General features: G+C 44.1%; 1 protein-coding gene across 9 annotated transcripts in view; it reads right to left on the reverse strand.

The window, feature by feature from the left end:
* TBC1D1 (TBC1 domain family member 1) overlaps positions 1 to 25,755 on the reverse strand; it is a 241,533-nt gene that overhangs the window by 47,161 nt on the left and 168,617 nt on the right. For all 9 annotated transcript variants that reach the window (XM_073646149.1, XM_073646153.1, XM_073646157.1 and 6 more), the window contains 2 exons: positions 3,929 to 4,114; positions 1,179 to 1,340 (listed from right to left, as the gene is read on the reverse strand). In XM_073646149.1, the coding sequence (XP_073502250.1) occupies positions 1,179 to 1,340; positions 3,929 to 4,114 (348 nt within the window). The remainder of the gene's footprint in view (positions 1 to 1,178; positions 1,341 to 3,928; positions 4,115 to 25,755) is intronic.

The raw sequence follows: 25,755 nt of genomic DNA on the forward strand, positions 1-25,755 counted from the left end.
AGTGTTACATACAAAATCACAGTAGGCCTGCTAATCAGAAAAAGCGATGGGGATGCCGGCAGGTAGGAGGCGGTTTGCATGGCTATCGTCCGATGGTCACAGAATACGGACAATGCCACTGGACCAGGGCTCTGCTAATAAATGCACTCATCCCTAGCATTTACCATTAGTGTAATTTACTAATTAAAGCGCACCGGTCAGCAGGATTGTGCTCAGTAAACTATATAAAGTGTCAGGTGGGCGACATTACACGGATTAAAATGATACCTTTGTTGATGAAATCCGTCCTGTGGTTCTTTTATAATCTTTATTTCCATTTCTGAGATAATGAAATGTCGGTGCCCGGGGCGGCCTGTGGGTAGGGGATTTATCTTGTGCTCTGCTTTTGTATTCAGCTGTATGGCTTCTGACAGGTCACTGTGCTTTAAGTGACCTGCCTCCTATTTTAAATACTGCCTGTGTAATTATGGTAGAAATCTAGAAATTTGCCTTTAGCAAAATGACCACGCCGCCCGCACATGTGCAGTAGCATCTCTCGGTTGCCAATAGATGCTACTGCGCAAGTGCCACTATTTTGCTGATGAAAAAAGAAGTTTGCCTGAAGAAATATGGCGCTGCCGGCCACGCTTGCTCACAACAACCGAGAGATGCTACTGCGCATGTGCAGGCGGCACGGCGATTTTGCTACAGACAAATTTCTTGATTTCTACCACAATTACACAGGCAGTATTTAAAATAGGAGGCAGGTCACTGAAGGCACAGTGACCTGTCAGAAGACATACAGCTGAATACATAAGCAGAGCACAAGATAAAGTCCCTCCCCACAGGCCGCCTCAGAGCATGGGCATATCATTATCTCAGGAATGAAAATAAAGATTAAAAAAAGAACCACAGGATGGTTTAATCAACGAAGGTATCATTTTAAATCAGTGTAATGTCACCCACATGACAGTGTATGTGGTTTACTAAGCACAATCCTGCTGACAGGTGCGCTTTAAAAATATAGCATTGTTGAATAGTATTCTACATAATTTCATGAGATTTTTTTTTTTTTTTTTACACTGCATACTCAGAAGAGTTACGTATAAGCATTCCTGTAAATGAGAGGAGTAGTGTGCTGGTGGCAGATCTGAGTGACACATTCCCTTTATTGTTTAGTAGATATTTCTCAAGATTACCTTGCCCAACAGCAGCATGAATCTTTTCCATATCAGCCTTAATTTTTGCCCTTCCAGGGTTGTTCAGCATTTTTTCCCACACTAATGTCACATCTTTAAGACAGGGTGTGATTTCTTCATAGTCGAGTTTCAGACGCTTATTTTGTAAATCATTTTCTGAGGCTTTGTAAAAGTTGAAAAGAAAAAACAAATCAGTGAATACTGACGGCTGTCTTGGCCTGTCCAGCCTCTTTTCTTATGCATGCTTAAACGTTACAGACAGGAATATTTATTATTTATTTTACTCACATGTATATATCCCATCAATTCCACAGCGATTTATAGTCACTGTCCCCATTGGGGCTCACTATCTAAATTCCCTATCAATATGTCGGAGAAAACTGAAGAACCCACAAAATATGGGTAAAACATACAAAGTTCACTGAAGATGTATTCCCCCCAAATAAGCTAACACGAAACGCGCGTTCGGGTGCCTGTCCTCGCTCCATCCAGGTTGTACTTGATTAAGTATTTGGCATATTACCATGTTCTGATGTTTACTTCCTGCTCCGCATGGCATCTGTATCTATATCCCCCTATGCACTAGCGTTACCAGATTAGTTCAGCAGTGTACACTTATTAGGACTTGTTCCTTGTTCATAGTACTAACTTGCTGCTTCTGCTTATGTCTGATTTATGATACATGGTTATATGTAGCATTGTCTTTGTACATTTCTAGGATTTATTTATATCTATATTCTTATGGGAACCAGCATTCTTTACTAACCAAGGATACGATTCCCTTTAGGATTTATTCCTCGTATATTGTGTCTATTTTATACATTCAGGCCATTGATTTATCTGGTGACTGCTAGCTTTACAGTGAAAAGTCCCTTTTTTGCATATTGTATATTGTCTCATTTGAGGAATTCGGACTATTATGTATATGACTTGCATCACAGATGTACTGTTCTAGAATATATTATATAGTATATTTCTTGGATTAATAATATACATATCTGTATTAACCGTCTAGAACATTAGTTGTATGACCTGGATGGGTGGGGTCTCCATGTCACTTTTTTCCCCATTTCTTGATTATATTTTTTATTGGTTTTAATAATGAATTTAATACAAATCATAATTTTACTTTAAACCCGTACTAGCTTCCTGGTTATTTTGGTTTTTGTTCAATTGGAAGTGCAGCAGTATATAGACTGTTTGTTTTTTGGATTTCTGTCATAACCTCTGTTGTCATAGCAATCATTTCCTCTTCAGAGTCCTCTACTCCCTGCTTACTACATTTCCCATCATCCCTTGTGCTGGGCTGCAAGCCAACAGTGAGCACAGATCTGTAACTCTGCTTTTACCTCTCCCACTCCTCCAGCACAATACACGACACTGTACAGGACACTGCAAGGGATAGAAGTAATGCACAAAGCACCATTACACCAGCCCTAACAATAAAGATTACAGTCTACTCGTCCCTCACTGACATGGATGATGGGATGGATCAATGGATGGGGATAGATCTGAATGTAAAGAATCTCTGCACTATTAGTATATGGAAGACCACTGTTTAATAAGCAATGCATAGACCAAAGACCACTGCTTAAAGGGAATGTGTCACCCCCCTGGGCAATATCAGACCTCTACTATGGGCCATACAGGTAAGTATAGATTTACTTTTCTATCACCTGTATGCCTATAGTAGAGGTCTGATATCGCCCAGGGGGGTGACAGATTCCCTTTAAAAGCAGAAACTTGATTAAATTGCTACCAATAACTGAAAATTAAAAAAAAAAAAAAAAAAAAAAAAAAAAGCACCTTATGGGAAAATGATGGCTCTATCACAGATTAAATGATAAATATAAGGTTGCTAAGTAGAACAAAATAAGTGGCTCAATAGTAAGAGATCTGAATGTGTTCACATTATACAGCAGGGTGTACATATATTACACACGGTATCCAGCAGTATGTGCACATGTATATATACCCTGCTGTATACATACAGATAGGAGAGCGGAGTCTGCAAGGAGAGCTGGCAGCATTCACAGAAACAGAGCGAGATCTCCGAAATACAGTCCCGCCCACTCCACAGGCAAGACTCACAAGCCCACCAGGCAAGTCCCACCCACCCCGTCAGTTTCCCCGAGTCCGGAAGTGAGGGTGAACCTGAGGTGACATCACAGGAAGCAGGAGATTCTCAGCCAGAGACCATGTGGCCAGAAGAGCAGCTCCTGGTACTTCATGCGGCCACCGGAGCAAATAACAGCTGATTGATGGGGTGCCAAGTGTTGGACCTACCAATCTGGTATTGATGATCTATCCTCTTTGTGGAGACTCCACTCAGGCCAATAGATGAGGATGCTGAAGAGCGCACCCTCTATTTGTAACTCTGCTAATTCATTATTAATCATAATAGAGTAATTAAGACTTTCTAAGCCTATTAACTTACGGCTGTGGCCTAGTTTTCTACTTAGATCATAAAAAGGTTTCATCTCCGTATTTCAAAAGTTCCAACTGAATTTTTACTGGCACTATAATAAAGAGGCACACAGTTTAATGCCATGTCTATTTTTTTTTTTTTTTTTTTTTTTTTTTAGAATTTTAGAATCATAGCAGTCTTTCTTGGCCCAATAAATTAGTGCAGAAATCACATAAGGAATATTGGAGGTGACAAAAATAAAAAAATAAGTTAAGAAAAAGGACAAAAAGAAGAAAAATAATGCAGGAGAAAAGTGCTTAATACTGTCTGGTTAATCACTAACCTTGTAACTTTTGGTTTTCCTTTTCCATCCTGAGAAGTAGAATTTGCTGTAATATGGCTTTTTTCCAAAGTTCTCTCAGCTCTTCTGGAGTGCGGTGTCTTAATGCTAATACGGGCCCAAATGGACCATCTTCACATACAGGCTGGAGAGGAGACCTCGGGGGGATATCACCCACTTCTGAACGTTCTGTGGAAGCAAAATCCAACGCATCTTAATTCACATCCTGAAGACTTTTTGGTTTTCGGCAATAGGTCACTAGAGCCATAAGCATCAGTCAGTGGGGGAAATACATTTCGGAACATGCAGTATAGGCATGTAATACCCGAGGCACTGACAAGAGCTTAATCACCAGTGCTATTAACAGAAAATCCTGAAAATATATTAAATATATCTGTTGGAGGGGGTTTTGTGGTGGGTATAGAATCAGAGACACCCGGCTATCCAAAAAGTAAAACGTGAGCACTCTGAGCAGTATCATGCAAAACCGTATACCACGGCATGAAGTTGTATTCATGTTCCTGTATGAACAGGGCCATCAATTCCTTAAAATCTCTAATTAAAAAAAATGAATTGGGCTTAATTTTTCCTCATTTTTCACTCTCAGCTACCATTCTGTAGAGTTCACATCTACACTGCCTCGTCTATCGTGGAGCTTTGAATGGCTAGAATGAAAACCCATAAAAAGGTCTGTGGGCATATCCGTTCTTTGAATCTTTGCACCACTTTGCAATACTGCCATAATCTCTTGCCTATCAAAGAGGAGCAGGTCATTTCACATTTATTGGCACTTTACTTGCCGTTCAGACAAAAAACCAAGGCACAAGGAAACAAATGCCAGTCGACTGGAGAAAAGTGTGGGCCGGCGAGGTGAGTGTGAGAACCACAACACTGGTTAATATTTAACAATCGCTCTACCTGCAATGGACAAGAGGCACGCAGATGTCAAACTACACAATAACCACAGTCATAGCTGTCTGCCTGGAACCGAGGAAAAAGTGCTAACACCGAGACTAAACAATGGGTGAGAAATATGAACATTACATAAACAGAGGCGCGGCCAGACTCCTCACTGGTTTTATAGCATCAGTTCACTTATCTTTACAATGCAGCGATAGAGATCTATCTATCTACACTGTGTGCAGAATTATTAGGCAAGTTGTATGTTAGAGGATTATTTTTATTATTGATCAACAACTATGTTCTCAATCAACCCATAAGACTCAAATATCCAAGCTTAATATTTTTGGAAGTTGGAGTGTTTTTTTTTTTTAGATTTGGCTATCTTAGGAGGATATCTGTTTGTGCAGGTAACTATTACTGTTCAGAATTATTAGGCAACTTAATAAAAACCAAATATAATCCCATCTCACTTGTTTATTTTCACCAGGTAAACCAATATCCGTGCACAAAATTTAGAAATAAAACATTTCTGACATGCAAAAACAAAAAACAAAAAAATGAGTGATCAATATAGCCACCTTTCTTTATGATGACACTCAACAGCCTTCCATCCATACATTCTGTCAGTTGCTTGATCTGTTTTCGATCAACATTGCGTGCAGCAGCCATCACAGCCTCCCAGACAATGTTCCGAGAGGTGTACTGTTTTCCCTCCCTGTAGATCTTACATTTTAAGATGGACCACAGGTTCTCTATGGGGTTCAGATCAGGTGAACAAGGGGGCCATGTCATTATTTTTTCTTCTTTTAGACCTTTACTGGCCAGCCACGCTGTGGAGTAGTTGGATGCATGTGATGGAGCATTGTCCTGCATGAAAATCATGTTTTTCTTGAACGATACAGACTTCTTCCTGTACCACTGCTTGAAAAAGTTGTCTTCCAGAAACTGGCAGTAGGTCTGGGAGTTGAGCTTCACTCCATCCTCAACCCGAAAAGGTCCCACAAGTTCATCTTTGATGACACCAGCCCATACCAGTACCCCACCTCCACCTTGTTGGCGTCTAAGTCGGGAGTGGAGCTCTCTGCCCTTTACTGATCCAGCCTCTGGCCCATCAAGAGTCACTCATTTCATCAGTCCATAAAACCTTTGAAAAATCATTCATAAGATATTTCTTGGCCCACTCTTGACGTTTTAGCTTATATTTCTTGTTCAAAGGTGGTCGTTTTTCAGCCTTCCTTACCTTGGCCTTGTCCCTGAGTATCGCACACCTTGTGCTTTTTGATACTCCAGTAATGTTGCAGCTCTGAAATATGGCAAAACTGGTGTCGAATGGCATCTTGGCAGCTTCACGCTTGATTTTCCTCAATTCATGGGCAGTTTATTTTGCGCCTTTTTTGGCCAACACGCTTCTTGCGACCCTGTTGGCTATTTGCCATTTAACGCTTGATTGCTCGGTGATCACGCTTCAAAAGTTTGGAAATTTCAAGACTGCTGCATCCCTCTGCAAGACATCTCACAAGTTTGGACTTTTCAGAGCCCGTCAAATCTCTCTTCTGACCCATTTTGCCAAAAGGAAAGGAAGTTGCCTAATAATTAAGCACACCTTATATAGGGTGTTGATGTCATTAGTCAACACCCCTCCTCATTACAGAGATGCACATCCCCAGATTTACTTAATTGGTAGTTGTCTCTCAAGCCTATGCAGCTTGGAGTAGGACAACATGTATAAAAAGTATCATGTGATCAAAATACTCATTTGCCTAATAATTCGGCACTCTATCTATCTATCTATCTCACACTTTCATCAAAGGTCAACCAGAAAACCAAAAGGGTTTTTCGGATGAGACCCGCCAATGCATTTCGGTGGGTGTAGAGAAAAAAAAATAAAAAATTGATGCAACATGGACACCATCCATTTAGCATCTATTTTTAACAGATACATTGAAATTATTAATATAGGAAACTGTATTTGGACTTGTATTGTATAATCTTTAAATTATTGATCTTAAAAAATAAATGCCAAAAACAGACATTTGTATGGCATATGGGTGACAACAAGGATGAAAAATTGTCAATTTTTCAGGATAAAAATGGACTATTTTTCATTCGCTTGTGTGAACTTAGCCCAAGACGTACACACAATATGTCCAATTACAAGCATTTGCTGCTCAGGTTAGGGCATCTTACCTTCGTTAGTTCTCAATAATTAGGAACGTATTATCAACCAATGTTCTCCCCCCTCCCAACCTTCATGAACCTGCGCGGTAATACCAGACACAACTGGTGGATAAATATGCCATATAAGCCATATTTTTTCTCTATAACCAATATAAGGTAGGAGAAATCTGGAGCATAAGTGACATTTACAATTGAAGGAGTGACTGATATAAATTTTGTCTCCACCCCGGTAAAATTAGCAGCTTCACAACTTTTTATACATTAAGCATTTCTTCTAAACTACAGAAAAGTAGCTATACGCACAACATGCTGCGTGTCCCATCTTGTAGTTCGTAAAGATGGAAATACTTGGAAGTCTGGGGCTTCTTCAGAAAACAAGCAAGTATTGATAAAGAGGAGATGTTAATTAAAGGATGTACATTTATTACAGCAGCTGCTCTCTGAAAGGCGAGTAAAACAAAGGCGTTTTGTGAGAGACGCTTCTCTACCAGTGCAGGTGATTATGTCAGCCATTTTTAACCTGAGGCATGTTATACTTTCTTCAATACCTCTTGGCGGAAGCTGGAATGTGTGTGAACAACAGGTCATGTACAGTTTTTGTATGATGAGTGACAAGATGCTTAGCCTACACTCGGAGCTGTCAAATCAAGAAGGTATAGGGGATAGAGGAGAAAAGAAGTCTAAAAGAACATTATATGTTAAATTATCAAGTATTTTTCATTTGAGGTACACTGATAAGAAAAAAGTAAAAAGGGGCCATACAGAAGAGTAAAAGAAGTTCGCTCTATGGTGCCCATACACCTCAGAAAGAAGTCAGCTTGTTTGGCCGACAGCTATTTAGCCCTCTCGACTACACACATGAACATTCAGCTTTGTCTAGCGTGCCTGTGTTTTGTACGGGGAGAAGGAGTGTAAAGCCCACCATACACCTTAGATGGAGGTTGGCTGATAGAAATTCTTGGCCAGCTCTCTCCTACACTGGAGTGCTTGTTTGGCTGAGCGTTTTTAAGTTCTCTATGAGAAAGTCATTACCAGACATGTCTCGTGGAGACTCTTCTCTGGCAAAAAAAATAAAAAAATGAGGACATGTCAGATCTTTAACTACCCTGGCAATCAATGTCCAGGGCCCCAATTAGACTGTCAGCCAAATCCGTAGATATCGGCAGGTTCCGCCGACATTGTTCTAATGTGTATGGGGGGGCTTCAGCTGTCCCAAAATACTTAACTGGAGGGAGAATAATAAGAATATTACAATTAATAATAATATTTTTAATAATAATAAATCTTTTTATTTATATATTGTCAACATATTCCGCAGCGTTTTACAATTCAGACAATATTGGCACTGTCCCCATTAGGGCTCACAATCTACATTCCCTATCAGTAGGTCTTTGGAGTGTGGGAGGAAACCGGAGAACTCAGACCAGAAACCCACGCAAACACAGGGAGAACATACAAACTCCTTGCAGATGCTGTCCTTGGTGGGATTTGAACCCAGTGCTAACCACTGAGCCACCGTGAGCCATTTTAATTCATTGCAGGTCCCTTCTCTCCAATGACAGATGATACAATCTATTGGGGGAGAGTCAGGAGGCTTCGAAAGGCATAAAACAGCAAGATGGTCCTACTGAAAGATGAAAATTGGAGGCAGCACACAGGAGAAAAAAAACTAAAGCATTTTTCTTCACAGGCGAAAAAGACGTAGTTACTTACCGGTAACGGGATTTCTCAGAGCCCATGATGGCACCACGGAGAGGGGATCCGCCCTTCAAGGACAGGAAGCCTACAGATAAAAGGGCGGTACCTCTCTCCCGCATCAGTTGTTTACAGAGCATGAGAGGACCACCAGGTTAGTAACACAAAATTTTACATTTTAAGAAATTGTCAGAAACACCACGTGGCTACAAACAGGCAACGAATAAGTGTGCACACCCACATGTGAAGGGAGGGAATGTACGGGTGCCGTCACGGGCTCTGAGAAATCCCGTTACCGGTAAGTAACCACGTCTTTCTCCTTCCCCCATGATGGCACCACGCAGAGAATTACAGAGAAGTGACTCATTAGGGGGGGGGGACCACAGGTTCCAGAACCCTTCTCCCGAAAGTAAGGTCTGAAGAAGAGGTTAAGTCTAGCCGGTAGCGATTGAAGAAGGTAGAGGGGGAAGACCAGGTTGCCGCTCTACATATCTGCTCTATTGTAGCACCGGCCTTCTCCGCCCAGGAGGCCGCCACCGCTCTTGTTGAGTGGGCCTTCAGTTTCTCCGGGGCAGCTTCCCCGCGTGAGGAGTACGATAGTGTGATGGCCACACTTATCCATCTGGCCAGCGTGCCCTTGGAAGCTTTCTTCCCCTTACGATGGCCCTGAAAGCAAACAAAGAACTATCCTCCCTACACTCGTGTCACCTCTAGGTAACGGATTAAGCACCTTCTGACGTCTAGTGTATGCAAGACTCTCTCTTTCGTGTTCCTAGGGTTGGGGCAGAAAGAAGGGAGGGTGATTTCCTGGGACCTGTGGAATCTTGACACCACTTTTGGCAGGTAGGCAGGGTCAGTTCTCAGAGTAACCCTATCCTCCAAGATTTGTGTGAAGTGGGGCCCTGCAGATAGGGCCTGAATATCACTAACCTTACATGCAGATGTGAGAGTTACTAAGAGCGCTGTTTTGAGGAATAGAATTTTTAGAGACGCTTCTGACAGAGGTTGAAAAGGGGCCTTCGTTAAAGCTGAAAGGCCCAAGTTTAAATCCCAAGGTGTAGTATTTGGGGAGGGGATGGGTCAGAATCTGGATGATGCTTTAATGAACCTAGATACCCATCTATCCCTAGCCAGATTGAAATTGTAGAGGGCTCCCAGGGCCGCAACTTGGACTTTTAAGGTACTTGTGACCAAACCCTGTTCCAAACCCCTCTGTAAAAATTCCAGCATAGCGGTTAATGGAACCTCCCCTCCTAGCCTGGAACCTGAGACTGAAAGGAATTTCCTCCAGGTTTTCCAGTAAAGTTTGGAGGTCACGGATTTCCTACTTTGAAGTAGTGTGGTGATAAGATTTGGGGAAAAACCTTTGCCCTTCAGAAGAGTCCTCAAATTCCAGGCTGTCAAGTGTAAGTTTGATGCCTGATGATGGAGAACCGGACCCTGAGAAAGAAGATTCGGAAGCTCCAGAAGAACCCATGGGTCGGAGATTGACAACATCCTCAGCCAAGAAAACCATGCCCTCTTTGGCCAGAAGGGGGCTATCAAGATTACTCTCGCTTTCTCTTCCCTGATTTTCCACAGAACAGCTGGAATCCAGGTGGTCGGAGGAAAAGCATAAGCTAGAGGGTGACTCCATGGGATCATGAAGGCATCTAAAGCTATGGGGTCTAGAGAGCAGAAAGAGTGCGTTTTCTTGTTCCGACTGTTGGCAAACAGATCTATGGAAGCACGGCCCCACATTTGTACAATCTGACGAAAAACTGACTGATTTAACTCCCATTCGCCCGGCTTTAGCGGTGTCCGATTCAGGAAGTCTGTGGTGCGATTTTCTATCCCTTATGTGTAGGGCTGATAGGGATTGTAAGTTTTCGTCGGCTAAATGAAAGATGACCTCTGTCGCCTGCATCAGAGAATGGGACCGTGTACCCCCCTGGTGGTTCAGGTAAGCCACTACTACTCGGTTGTCTGAGAACACCCTCACGTGGTGGCCTTGTAGTGTGTGCAAAAATTCCCAGAGTGCCCACTCTACTGCTAGAAGCTCCTTCATGTTTGAGGAAACTAGCTTTAGGCTGAGTTCACACGATGCGTTTTTCATGCGTTTCCGCGGCGTTTTTGCAGTTGCGGAAACGCCGCGGAAACGCATGAAAAACGCATGGTAGAAGGGCAGCAATGTTCCCCAATGGAAATCCGCATGTGCTGTGCCCATGATGCGGATTTTTCCGCAGCGTAAACGCTGCGGTCAAAAATCCGCATCATGTCAATTAATTTTGCGGAAACGCTGCTCTTTTGCCGCCATTGACTTGCATTAGACCGCATGGAATCCGCATCACTGTATATGTTGATGCGCTTTTCATGCGGTCTAATGTGCGGATGGTACCCGGGTGTGGATGAGAGGACTCTCATCCAGACCCAGGTACCATTAAAAAAAAAAGAAAAGAAAAAATATATATATATATTCTCACCTTCTGACGGCCCGCGCTGCATCCCGCCGGCTTCCCGCGCACTTCGCGGTTGAATGAAGGACCTTCGCTGACGTCAGAGTCATGTGACGGGTCACGTGACGCTGACGTCGGAAGGTCCTACAGTCTTCACTGCCGGCAGCCGGGACCGATGAAGCAGGACACCGGGGGCCATCAGAGGGTAACGTATAGATTTATTTTTTATTTTTTGACATCACACACTATATAAATCCATGCCGGCTGCATGGATTTATATAGTGTGAAGTTGACAAGCACTTTCCAAGTGATGCTAAAATCGCTTGGGAAGCGCTTGTCAACCCGCATGCGGAAATGAAAGTGAAGACCGCTTCATTTCCGCATGTCCCTGGCAGGAAACCGCATGTACAATCCGCATGCGTTTTTTCCTGCCAGAGAGATGCAGAAACGCTCAGGAAAAAATCCTGAGCATTTCTGCATCGTGTGCACATACCCTTAGACGTTCTGTCCAGACCCCCTGAGCTACAAGATTGTTGAGGTCCCCGGGGCTTGCGTCTGTCCACGACGTTCATATTCTGGCACCCCGCAGGTATGCCTCCTTTAGGAACTGTAGGATCCCGTCAAGGACAGGAAACCAACTGATGCAGGAGAGAGGTACCACCCTTTTATCTGTAGGTTTCCGGTCCTTGAAGGGCGGATTCCCTCTCCGTGGTGCTGTCCTGGGAGAAGGAGAAAAAAAAAATTTGTACATATGAGTCAGGCCTAAGGCCTTTTACATTGTACTTGGAACCACTTCACTGCCCCAAAAGAGTGTCCGAAGACATCAGATGATCCAGCAGAAATAGGCAGGTTTCATGTGTATAAGAGACTCAAGGAGTTATTCATTGCTCACCAGTTCACAGCCCATATGGGAATAACTCCATCCAGGCTCCGACCACTGAAAGTGGAGCGCAGAGAGCGGTTGGGCTACAATGTTACCATAAGGCTATGTGCCCACGATGAAGAAATGCACAGGATTTTTTCCTGAGCGTTTCTGCATCTCCCTGGAAGAAAAGACGCATGCGGATTGTACATAAGTTTTTCCTGCCAGGGACAAGCGGATGTGAAGCGTTCTTCACTTGCATTTCCGCATGCGGGTTGTCAAGCACTTTCCAAGCGATTTTAGCATCACTTGGAAAGTGCCGGACAACTTGGTCACACTATATAAATCCATGCAAACGGCATGGATTTATATAGTGTGACCGCAAAAATTGTTAAAAAATAAAAAAAATAAAATATATACTTACCTTCTGATGGCTCCCGGAGTCTTCACATTGAAGGACCTGCCGTCACATGACTAAATGACGTCAGCGCAGGTCCTTAAGTCCACCGCGATCTGCCGGCAAGCCAAGACAAGCACACCGCGGACCATCAGAAGGTAAGTATAATATTTATTTTTTATTTTATTCTTTTTTTTTTAAAGGTTCTATGGTACCCGGGTCCGGAGGAGAGTCTCCTCTTCTCTAGACCTGGGTACCATACGAACATTGAAATGCATGGAATGCGCATGTACAGATCCAGTCATGTGGATTCCATGCGTTCCAATGGCGGCGAAAACGCAGCGCTTCCGCAAAATTGCTAGTGCTGCGTTTTTTTCCGCAATGATAATCCGCAGTGGAAATTTCCGCAGAATGTGCACAGCACATGCGGATTATCATTGGGGAACATGGCAGACCTTCTACCATGTGTTTTTTAAGCGTTTCTGCAGCGGAATTGCCACTGCGGAAACGCATAGTGGGCACACAGCCTAACGCCCACTCATTTCTATAGGGGTTACAGGAATAGTGCAGTTCAGCCGCCCTCTGCAGTTTCCGCATCTCCACCGTCAATTGTCAGAGACTGGATGGAATTATAAAGAACTCTTCAAGAAAGCAACATTTCCTTATAGATCAGTGACCACATTTATCTGTTCAAAACCTTTATAAAAATACGAAAAACAAACAAACATTCTCGACAATTGATACTAATCGATCACTCTTACATGGTGCATTTAGCTTCAGAAATATGTCCTAATGTTTCAGGAAAAAAAAATGCATTGGCTCACATCTCGGCTCGTCCTGGTACTTAGATGGATGGACTATAGCGCAACCTGCATTGGTTGATAACGATTCACGTATTTCAGGCAAACTATTAATGCGTTGCTTATGATCAATAAATGCCAAAGAGAACCGTAAAATATTCACAGTATATGTAATACAGTACCCAAAAAACATGTAATAAAAAGAACAATCAGATCCATGCTGCATTACAAGAAAGGTTTGTTTTCGATCCCAAAGTAGTGTTATACTGCCCCCTCCTGACTTTCTGTAAAAAGGCAGCTGACATGAAGTTCTTGTCAATGATTATGATGAATAAAGTAAAAGTCAGAGAAATTGATCACATTCACAAAACATTTTGTAGGGCACAGAACGTTACAAAGATTTATTTTCTTTCATAAACCAAACAAACAGATATTTCAGATTTCAATCAGAAGCAATTATTTGTAATTGAATGAATGGGTTATTCACAAATGATTGCTACTAAACTCAAACACTCTTCTGGATGAAAGGGCAAAAATTCCTACAAGATTTTGGAATGTGCCTGTGAGAAGCCTTCCCAGAAGACATGGAGCAAGTTTTGCTCATATAGTGCATATTAAAAGTATTAGAGCGCCATCATGTGGTTTCACGGTGCTAATGAGCATTTTACTAAATAGCTCAGCACTAACCTTGCCTCTAACAAACTGGATTTCAAGCCAAACCATTGCTAACATGTGCATGAAATCAAGCATAAAGCATTGTAACCATTATAGACAATCATGAGCTGCATGGACTACGGATCCTCAGTGACTCAACCTTTCCAAAACGTCAAGTTCATCACATCTGTGTTCTGCTAAAGCAAACCTACAAGTATTGTTACTATGTAATGGAAGCATGCAAGCTCTTCGAACAGGACTGGTGACCTGTGTACAAATCACCAGTGGCAGAGCTTTAATCCAAGTCCAAAGAACTAGTCATTCACATAGTCAAACTAGTGGGCAGCACGGTGGCTCAGTGGTTAACACTGTTGCTTTGCAGCGCTGGGGTCCTGGGTTCAATTCAAGACATACTGATAACTGATTGGGCTCACAATCTATATTCCCTATGGGGACAGTGATGATAATGTATATAAAGCACTGAGGAATATGACGGCTATATAAGCAAAGCATAATAAATTACATATGCTGTTATACTGGCTATATTGTATACTCTCCCCGGGGCTCTCCTGCTGTTATAACACATGACGCCGACACCAACTCAGCGTCACTGTCCCCGCCTATGTATGGATTGAACATGAAGAGGAAGTCCAGGCTGCGGCTAATCTCGGATTTCTTCATGTGAAATCCGTACGTAGGTGGACAACCCCTTTATGGCCAAGTTTGTTCTGTTAGTATTTTTAATTTACTTACCATTATTTTTTGTATAGTGTGCCTGATGAAGGTCAAAGTCATTGACCAAAATAGTGTAGGCAAACCCTACAATATTTTTGAATTGTACACTTTGAATGCCTAGTTCAGTCTTACTGGGGTGGTCCAGCACCTAAAATGTCCTTTCTAAATATTTATCTTTACACCCCAACCACGTTTGTAATTTGCTCTATTACGCAACACCCTAAACTCCTCCCTATCTAATCCCTAAACATGTTTTTTTAATTTACTTCCTGTGACGTGTTTGAGAGGAATCTCAAACAGGACGTCACAGGAAGCTGGGGCTGCAGTCACTGCCCTGCAGTGTCCATCACACCTCCTGGAACAGGACGTCATCAGGGGCAGTGCGACCCTTTCAAGAGGTCTTGGATTCATCCTGATAGAAGTTGTGGGAGAGGCAAGTGCAGCCCCGGCACGCTGCTTCTGTCTCTGCCATCAAATCTTCAAACTGAAAAAAGACATCGTCTGGAGGCAGTGACACCACTGACGGCCAGAAAGGAATCACTGAAGGATGGCACTGGTGTCACTTACTGCTTCTATCTTCTCCCCGTCATCCTGTTTTACAGTTCGAACATGTGGTGAAAGAGATAGAAGCAGAGTGAGGGCACTGCGCTCACATCTCCCACAGCATCCAGGACATCTTCAGAGGGTGGTGATGCAAGAAACTGTAGTAACTGCAGCGCTGCCCCCAGATGACCTTCTGTTCCAGGAAGCGCAATGGATGCTGCGGGGAGTGAGTGTAGCCCCAGCCTCCTGTGAAGTCCAGAAGTGAAGTATAAAAAAAACAAAAAAATAAAAACACAAGGGATTAGATCAATACGGAGAAGTGCAAGGAATTGTATAATAAACCCAATTACAAAAGTGGTTATGGCATGAAGATAGATATTTAGAAAGGATATTTTGGGTGCCAAACCACACGTTTAATAAGGGTTAGGCCCTTATTATCACACCAATTTGTCTGGGTGCCCTGACTTACACGAAGACTGCAGAGCTTTAATCTGGCACTAACATTCGTGCCGTAAGGCCTACAATACAGCTATTCTTTATTCTTAAAGATTTTTTCATGCAGTTTATAATGCCCTAAGAATCCATTTTCAAATGATGTTCTCGGTGAGGTTTTCTATTTCGCATCACGTGGTTATCAAAGCTATAGAAAAATCTAAAGGAAACCGCATACTCCTTTGTAAATCAGCTGCATGTGAATATACCCCAATTGTCAAAAGACCAACAAAAATCACACACAAGGTAACCACTGAGCTAGAAACTTGTTACTGGCATCCAACTTTTTTTGTTGTTGTTTTTTTGAGCAGCCGTCAGCTCAGGTCTCCTGAACTTCATATCGCTTTGCTACTAAAATCTCTACAATGACTTGTCTGCCACCGTCAGCTAATATTAAGTGCAAAGGTCAATAGACTCTGACAAATGGGGAGCATGATTTATTCCCACAATCAAAGGAAATCTATTTGTTGGGGGAAAAAGAAGAGGCAATGCCACTATGTGTATGAAAAAGTAACAGACCCCCGCCCCCACATTTTCCTTTTTAAAAGGAAAGAAAAAAAAAATAAATAAACCAACCACCTGCATGATCCCCAAGGTATTTGGAATAATAGTCTATACAGAAAAAGTTAAAAGTGATATGGCATTGCATGGTAACATGATACCAACTATATCATGATGGGGTAGAGTGAAGCGGTGGGAGAAGTCAACATTTTAGACAGAGTCTTTCATTGTAGCTGCTGGTTAGGTCAGAAGGACGAACTGATGAGAACTTCTCACATTGCAGATTTTGCACCACTGTGGGCGACATTTCTGTCTACAACCTGATTTTCCAGATTTAACAACGTCTGAACAATTAAAATTAGATTCAAAACCGCAGCACTCCAAAAAGAAAGAAGTCACCCAGTAGCATGGTGCTACATCTCATCAACTTCTTTGATGTTTTCCTGACCCCAGCTTCTCCATATTTGTGGCCCTTCAGTGCTGCTCCTGTGACCACTGTAAATTACATTTCCCACAACCACCTGCTTCTTTTCCAGGCTCCATGCTATCCCCGCATGCACAGATGACATTAGCGATTCCTCCATAATCTGCTAATGGTCCCGGGCAGAGCTGACAAGAGGAGCCATGGGGCTGTGCATAGTTCCTAATATACCAATAAATATCATTGTCTGTCCCCACCACCTAGTATAAGGGTTTCTAACGCCCCATCCTCCAGCACAGTATGTGTTTTACTCCATGTCCTCCCCTGCCTACAAAACCTGTTTTTGTTGTCAATAGCAACCAATCACAGTGCAGCTTTCATTTTATCAGAGCAATTAAAAAAATGAAAACTGAGCTCTGATGGGTTCTTTTAGGTAATAAAATGTACCTCCCTTTTAGATGGTACAAATAACGGCCCGGTTGTATCTACCATATATTGCATTTATAGGTAAGATAGGAGGCGTCCATTATACTGAATATGGACAGAAATATTCATGAGGTCAATGAGAAAATCAATCGGCGGTTTAATGGCTGGAACGTCTGCATCTATCACACAGCCGGGGTGAAGTCAGAACAAGATCGCTGTTCATCCTTTACAGGTGCCCTATATCCTCGTCCACATGGTGCAATCAGACACGTGTCATCTCACTGGGAATTAAGAAAAGGATACACACAATAGGAGTATCAGGTATCCACTGAGCATGTGCGACCGGTTATGAAGGAAATACAGGACGTAACCATGGGCAACCAGGTACACAAACAGTCTGACATGCGGGTTTACAAGGAGGGACGGGATATTCGGAGCAGAGAGCACTTTTGGAAATTGATTGCACTTGACAATTTTATTTAATTTTTGTATATTAAGCCAAAGAGCCATGATTGATATAATGGAAATAACCCTTTATGTGCAATTCAGATCACATTGATCATTATTGCTCCATTACACAAATATATGCGAAGTTGGGAAGGCCGGTCCCCAGCGGCTTCTCCCCGCCTGCTCGCCTGAATTACAGGTCCCTCCCTGTGTGAGAGTATGGAGAGACCTGTCAGTCATTGGCGGTGAGCAGGGATAAGCGGCCGAGGACCTGCCTTTCTGACTGGCTTCCAGTGCGGCTCGGTCCCCGGCGGCTGTTAAAGCGTGATTTTCACTGAAATGCTGTAGCGTTTCAGAGAAAAATCATACATGGCTGAAATACCACCAGTGTCCGACACACGCAGCCCTTATGCATCTGCTGTCAGGTTCCCTTTAAAGTCCATTCTTCTGAAAACGCTTCAAAGCATGTAGCCTACACATTTAATGCAAATAAATAGCGTTAATATCCTGCCTGGTTTCCAAACTGGAAGAGCAGCTACAGAGAGAAAATTAATTCATATCCTCCCTGCAGCTGCTCCTTTCAGGCATCAGGGCAGTGCAGGGAGAAGTTATAGTCATCACTCCCTATTCTGTGACCAGGACGGCAATCACTCCCAGAACATTAACAACCTGTGATGCTGCGTGTGTGAACAACGTGTGCGCAGAACAGGTGGTCAAAGTGCCAGGGAGTCTACAGTCTCAAGGACAGCACAGAAAACAGGCTGTAGATGAAGAAAGCATATTAAGATGAAATAAGAGCAGGATAGAAGCTGTGCCGATATATCAGTTAATGAAAACAGCAGCACCCCAGATACACACAGTCCTCACAGTCTATGTTATTGCCACACTCCCGCCTAAGAAAAATGTAAAACTTCGAGCAGGCAGAATTACGTAGCCAACATCTGCCTGTAACAGCAAGGGCCACTGCAAGCATCAATCACTGTTAACAATTTAGATGCTGCTGTCAATCATTGGCTTCCACAAGCACAGTGTTCGCTCGACACAATCGCATGGAGCATGACAGTCGGAAGCCTACTGTCACGCTGTCTCTGTATACTGGAGGTAGGGGGCCTAAGCTGACCCTAAGCTGGGGCCCTGACTAATCCCTCAACCCGGAGGTACTGTTAAAGGTACAGAGGTCCAGGCCGCCAGCGTAACCCCTACCTCCTGAGGATCCCTGCACCTAAGTAATCTAGTCCTGAGAAGGACCCCGGTCACAACAAAAGGGGACAAGTAATAATATGCCCACACACAGTACTTAGACGAACGAGACAGTACAAGGGAAAAACCAAAACCACCTTGCATACAAAAACTACTCACAACAACAGAGGGAACACCAACGGGAAAGGAGATAAATGATAAAGCGAGGAAGGGAAAAAACTCTCCGAATACACTTATCTCTGAAACTCCAAATACCACGATCCGCTCTGTTAGTCTGCATGAAATGCTTTCACCGACACTTCCCTAACAGACCAGCAGGCATTTGAAGGAGTCTCACTACAGCAGCATTGATTGCAGCTGGGCGAGGCTGGACCTCCTCTAGCACAGAGAGAGAGAGAATTAACTCCCTCACTGCCGAAAAACACAAAGCACCAAAAAGTCAGCTGCGAGAAGTCAGGCTGTGTAATCGTGACGATCTTCGTGGCGACACACCCGTGACAGTACCCCCCCTTCTACGAGGGGCCTCCGGACCCTCAGGGCCAGGTTTATCCGGGTGAGTCGTGTGGAAGGCCCGAACTAATCGGTCTGCGTTAATATCCGACGCAGGAACCCACATCCTCTCCTCAGGACCATACCCTTTCCAATGAACCAGGTACTGAAGGGACCGGCGATTAAAGCGTGAATCGATGACCCTCGATACCTGGAACTCCAAGTTACCATTGACCACCACTGGAGGGGGAGGTAAAGGTGACGGTACCACCGGCGCCACATACCTCTTAAGCAACGATCTGTGGAACACGTTGTGAATTTTAAACGTAGAGGGGAGGTCAAGACGGAATGCCACCGGATTAATTAATTATAGAACTGATTCTGTACGGCCCGATGAACCTGGGACCCAGTTTCCAGGAGGGAACCTTAAGTTTTATATTCCTGGTAGACAACCATACCCGATCGTTCACACTTAGGTCCGGACCAGACACTCTCCTCCTATCAGCCATACGTTTGTATCGGTTCCCCATAGTATTCAGATTATTCAGCACCCCTCTCCATACTGAAGCGAGTGATGAGGAAAATCGTTCCTCCTCAGGAACCCCCGAAGAGCCCCCCCTACTGAAAGTACAAAACTGGGGGTGAAAACCATATGCCCCAAAAAACGGGGACTTACCAGTGGACTCGCTCCGCCTATTATTAAGAGCAAACTCTGCCAGAGGTAAGAAAGAAGCCCAGTCCTCCTGGTTCTCTGACACAAAACACCGGAGATATGTCTCCAAGCTCTGGTTCATTCGTTCCGTCTGACCATTGGTCTGAGGATGAAAAGCCGATGAGAACGACAAATGCATCCCCCGCCGTGCACAAAACGCCTTCCAGAACTTGGACACAGACTGAGACCCCCGATCAGACACCACCTCGGAGGGTACCCCGTGAAGCCTCACAATCTCCCCAATGAACACCTGCGCAAGAGTTTTAGCATTAGGGAGAGCAGGAAGAGCGATAAAATGTGCCATCTTGCTGAACCTGTCCACTACAACGAGTATGACCGTTTTACCCGAAGACGGAGGGAGGTCCGTAATAAAGTCCATAGACAGATGAGTCCAAGGACGCTCCGGGATCTTCAAAGGTAAGAGGGCCCCAGACGGACGGGTATGTGAGGTCTTAGAGCGCGCACAAACCCCACAGGACGCGACAAAAGTTACCACCTCCTTATGTAAGTTAGGCCACCAAAACCGACGCGAGAGGAGATCCACAGTTGCTTTACTCCCCGGGTGTCCTGCAAAAACTGAGTTATGGTGTGCCTCGATCACCTTTTGTCGCAACTGATCTGGAACAAACAGTCTCCCCAGAGGTCCAACAGGGGCGTCCCCCTGAGCCTCCAATACCTCCTCCTCCAGCTCAGAGCATACTGCCGAAACCACCACCCCCTCCTGAAGGATAGGAATCGGGTCGTCCGTATTCCCGGCCCCCGGGAAACTACGAGATAAGGCATCCGCCTTTACATTTTTTGACCCAGGACGATATGTAACGACAAAATTAAACCTGGTAAAAAACAATGACCACCTAGCTTGTCTGGGATTCAGACGTTTCGCGGACTCCAGATATAGCAGGTTCTTGTGATCGGTGAGGACGGTGACCGGATGGACTGCCCCCTCCCAAAAAATGGCGCCACTCCTCAAAAGCTAACTTAATGGCCAAGAGTTCCCTATTGCCGACATCGTAATTCCTCTCAGCGGACGACAATTTTTTAGAGAAAAAGGCGCACGGATGCCACTTACCAGGGGACGAACCTTGTGACAATACTGCTCCCACCCCTACCTCGGAAGCGTCTACCTCTACAATGAATGGCTGTGACGCATCAGGTTGAATGAGTATGGGTGCCGAGGCAAAACATTTTTTCAAGGAGGAGAATGCTTGACAAGCCTTGTCAGACCACCTAGAAAAATCCGTCCCCTTTTTAGTCATGTCTGTGAGAGGCTTAACCATGGACGAGAAATTACGAATGAACTTCCGGTAATAATTAGCAAACCCCAGGAAACGTTGTAGTGCCTTAAGATTCTCTGGCCGATCCCACTCAAGAACTGCCCGCACTTTCCCAGGGTCCATACGAAAACCGGACGCTGAAACCAGGAAGCCTAAAAACTGGAGTTCCTGTATGGCGAACACACACTTTTCCCATTTGGCATACAGTTTATTATCCCGCAAGATCTGTAACACCTGCCTAACGTGCTCCTGATGAGACACCAGATCCGGCGAGTAAATTAAGATATCATCCAGATATATGACAACAAACTGTCCCACCAGGCGGCGAAAAATGTCATTAACAAAGTGTTGGAACACCGCCGGGGCATTAGTCAGACCGAATGGCATGACAAGGTTCTCATAATGCCCCTCCGGAGTGTTAAACGCCGTCTTCCACTCATCCCCCTCCTTCATCCTAATCAGATTGTACGCCCCCCTGAGATCCAACTTAGAGAACCATTTGGCGCCCACGATCTGATTAAAGAGATCGGGAATAAGTGGGAGCGGATACGGATCTCGGACCGTAATCCGATTAAGTTGACGGAAATCCAGGCAAGGGCGTAGGCCTCCATCTTTCTTCTTAACAAAGAAGAACCCCGCAGCCACCGGTGAAGATGAAGGTCTAATATGCCCTTTAGCCAGACTTTCTGAAATATAATCCTTCATGGCCTGCCTCTCAGGACCAGAAAGGTTATACAACCTAGCTTTAGGTAACTTGGCCTCAGGGAGCAGTTTTACAGAACAGTCATACTCGCGATGAGGAGGTAGTTCCTGACACCCTTTCTCCGAGAATACATCCTCAAAGTCCGCCAGAAATGGAGGTAAGACCCAAGGAGTAACCGCACCGATGACCGTGTTCATGCAGTTTTTATTACAGAATTTACTCCATTGGCTTATCTCTCTGGATTGCCAATTAATAACCGGGTTATGCTTAGTTAACCAAGGAAGGCCCAACACTATAGGAGTGGGAAGACCCTCCAACACGTAGCAAGACAACAGTTCTTTATGTATCGCCCCCACTTGAAGTTTTACGTCATGCACAGCTTGCAAAAAACTTCCCTGTCCGAGAGGCCTGGCATCGATCGAGAATATGGGGATGGGTTTAGCCAACTCACTCAATCGCATACCTTGAACCCGGGCAAACCGAGCATCAACCAGATTAGCCCCGGCCCCACTATCCAGAAGAACAGATATCCTCTCAGTTCTCGTACCCACCACCACCTCCGCCGGTACGAGAAACTGAGACGAACCTAGGGACGAAATACCTACTCCCAGATTGCCGTCCACCACACAACCTGGGATCAACAGTTTTCCGACGACTCTTCACTCTGCAAGGGACGGGATGGACACCCCCCAATAAAATGTCCCTTTCTCCCGCAGAAGAAACACCTTCCTGTCTTATGGCGCACCACCGGTCCCCTCCCCCGAAATGATGTCCCTCCTAACTGCATAGGCTCCTCTGGACTGACCAGGGGAACCACCATATGAGGGGACCTTGTAGGAGGTGGAGTCAGGGGGTAGAGTTATCCCGCACCTCTCCCGAAGCCGTCTGTCAACGCGAATAGCAAGGGCCATAGCGGCTTCCAGTGACGCGGGAGAGTCATACTGTGCCAACACATCCTGCAATTTGTCGGATAAACCTTGACAAAACTGGCTCCTAAGAGCCGGGTCATTCCACTGGGTGTCCGTGGCCCACCTACGGAACTCCGAACAGAATTCCTCCGCCGGACGATCTCCCTGCTGAATCCTACGTAACTTAGACTCAGCAAGGGAGATCCGATCTGGGTCATCATATACGAGTCCCAGAGCAGCAAAAAACCTATCCACTGACTGGAGAGCCGGGGAGCCCGGGGGAAGAGAGAACGCCCAAGATTGTGGGTCCCCTTGTAGGAGCGAGATGACAATTCCCACCCTTTGTTCTTCACTCCCCGATGACCGAGGCCGCAGCCGAAAGTACAACTTGCATGCCTCCCGGAAAACAAAAAACTTGTCCCGCCCCCCAGTGAACCTGTCAGGGAGAGCTACTTTAGGTTCTGGTCCGGCTTGCTCCTGAGGATACAAAACCTTGGACCTAACGTCCGCCAGCTCCATGGACAAACTCTGCAACTGCCGAGCTAGACCAGCTACTGGATCCATGGTAGCTGGAGAAAAACTAAGTGGTCGGTGAAAATGTCACGCTGTCTCTGTATACTGGAGGTAGGGGGCCTAAGCTGACCCTAAGCTGGGGCCCTGACTAATCCCTCAACCTGGAGGTACTGTTAAAGGTACAGAGGTCCAGGCCGCCAGCGTAACCCCTACCTCCTGAGGATCCCTGCACCTAAGTAATCTAGTCCTGAGAAGGACTCCAATCACAACAAAAGGGGACAAGTAATAATATGCCCACACACAGTACTTAGACGAACGAGACAGTACAAGGGAAAAACCAAAACCACCTTGCATACAAAAACTACTCACAACAACAGAGGGAACACCAACGGGAAAGGAGATAAATGATAAAGCGAGGAAGGGAAAAAACTCTCCGAATACACTTATCTCTGAAACTCCAAATACCACGATCCGCTCTGTTAGTCTGCATGAAATGCTTTCACCGACACTTCCCTAACAGACCAGCAGGCATTTGAAGGAGTCTCACTACAGCAGCATTGATTGCAGCTGGGCGAGGCTGGAGCTCGTCTAGCAGAGAGAGAGAGAATTAACTCCCTCACTGCCGAAAAACACAAAGCACCAAAAAGTCAGCTGCGAGAAGTCAGGCTGTGTAATCGTGACGATCTTTGTGGCGACACACCCGTGACACCTACTGAAGGGTCATTCAAAACTACAGTTCAGCCTGCAAATTTCAATCCCTCATATAGTTAGTTTGACGGAAAAATTACAAAAAAAAAAAAAAAGTTATGGCTTCTGGAAGAAAGGGAGACAAGTGTGAAAAAAAAGGTCTGGGCCCTTGGAGGGTTAAGCACAAACCTGGGCGCTATAGACAGATTATCCATAAAATAAAATGAAGCTATGTAAAAAGGTAAAATATTTGAAAACTACAACTTTATCAAAATAATGTGCTGCTACTAATATGTGCCAACTCAGCAGAAATGTTAGACTGGGTGAGTAATGATGATATTACTGACGCATTATATGCAGCAATGCAGACTCAATTATAAAGATGGTTATTCCCTACACACTTTCCATAGATGCTGCAAGGCTGATCAGACTCCAGAGGACGTTCAGCCATAAGATTTCCACACTTGTGACCAAGTATTATGGGAAGCCAAACTACTGATTCCAAATCTAACATCTGATACAAGTCTTCAGTAAAACAGTTAACATGTTGGACCATTACGTTTAAAAAAAAAAAAAAAAAAAAGAATTGCGCTCTCCTTATTTTCCTTTTCTGAAATAATCTTACAACCCCACACACATTACGTAATTCATCAAAAAAAAAAAAAAAGCACAACGGTGGCTTTAGCCAGTAGGAGTTCATTGAAGCCCATAAGAACTGCATTACAGATCCAGGGACTGTAACAAGGCCATGTGCATGAGGCCACTAAACCACTTCAGAAAAATGACAGCCAATAACTTTGATGCCATGTTGTTCTGGTCCATACCACAGCAGTTTTATGATCAATAGAAATTTTGCATACCTGTGTTATGAAAAATTGTTTCCAATTACGGATTCTTATGCCCGGGGTTAAAAAACACTTCTATTTGTAACCATCACGTTTGCACAAAACGCACGTGAAATTACATACAAGCGAGACAAAGAAGAGAAATCTTTACTGTAGCCAAAAATGTACACCATATTATATATAAAAAATTATTGAACATTCATTCTGCAACTTTATTGGAAATTTCTTGCACCTTTTCCTGTTCTCTTCAAAGCTTCTCTTGATAACTTTTCTTTTATAGAAAGCCTGCGGATCTTCTCTGCAAAGATCCAGGAGTTTTCCACCATCATGTTCCATCTACCCTGGTATTGTAGTTCCATCTCCTTGATATTCTGATGAAATCTTTCTCCTTGCTCTGAGCTAACAGAACCAAGGTTTTCAAGAAAATAGTCCAAATGGGAATGTAAAAAAATGTAACTTCAAATTAATCAGAGAACCCAAGGCTTTAAAACGTTTCAGCACGTTTCCACGATGGGACTTAATTTTGGATATTTGTTGTTACCTAGAAATTTCTTCAGGACTTCTTTAAAAACATCCCAAGCCCTTTTCTCAACAGTTTTCAATTTTGGTTTGAACACATCGTCCTTCATGAGTTTCCGAATATCCGGACCCACAAAAATGTCTTCCTCCAATTTTGCTTCGGACAGTCCCTGAAACTTGGTAGAAAGGTTCTTAAAAGTCTCTCCTTTCAGTAGAGCTTTCACAAACTGCTTCATCAGTCCAAGCTCCTGGAGTTATGGTAGGAGAACTTTAGTGGGGTCAACCAAACTTTTTTTGGCTCCAGTGATGAGTCTTATCCCGGCTGTCCCATTCACACAAAAACCATGGATACTTTGTGTATCCTCCTTGCTGCCCAAGGAGCAAACAGAGAACTTTCAGATCACATCATATTGACCATCCTTGGCCCTCGTAGTGAAGTTTCTTGAGAATACAGTCTTTATTCTCATAGCTTTCTTTCAGGTGCACAGAAT

This window comes from Phyllobates terribilis, unplaced genomic scaffold (assembly GCF_046119375.1).
Source record: "Phyllobates terribilis strain yellow unplaced genomic scaffold, ASM4611937v1 Scaffold_1__5_contigs__length_1240528914, whole genome shotgun sequence".
Classification (NCBI taxonomy): domain Eukaryota; kingdom Metazoa; phylum Chordata; class Amphibia; order Anura; family Dendrobatidae; genus Phyllobates; species Phyllobates terribilis.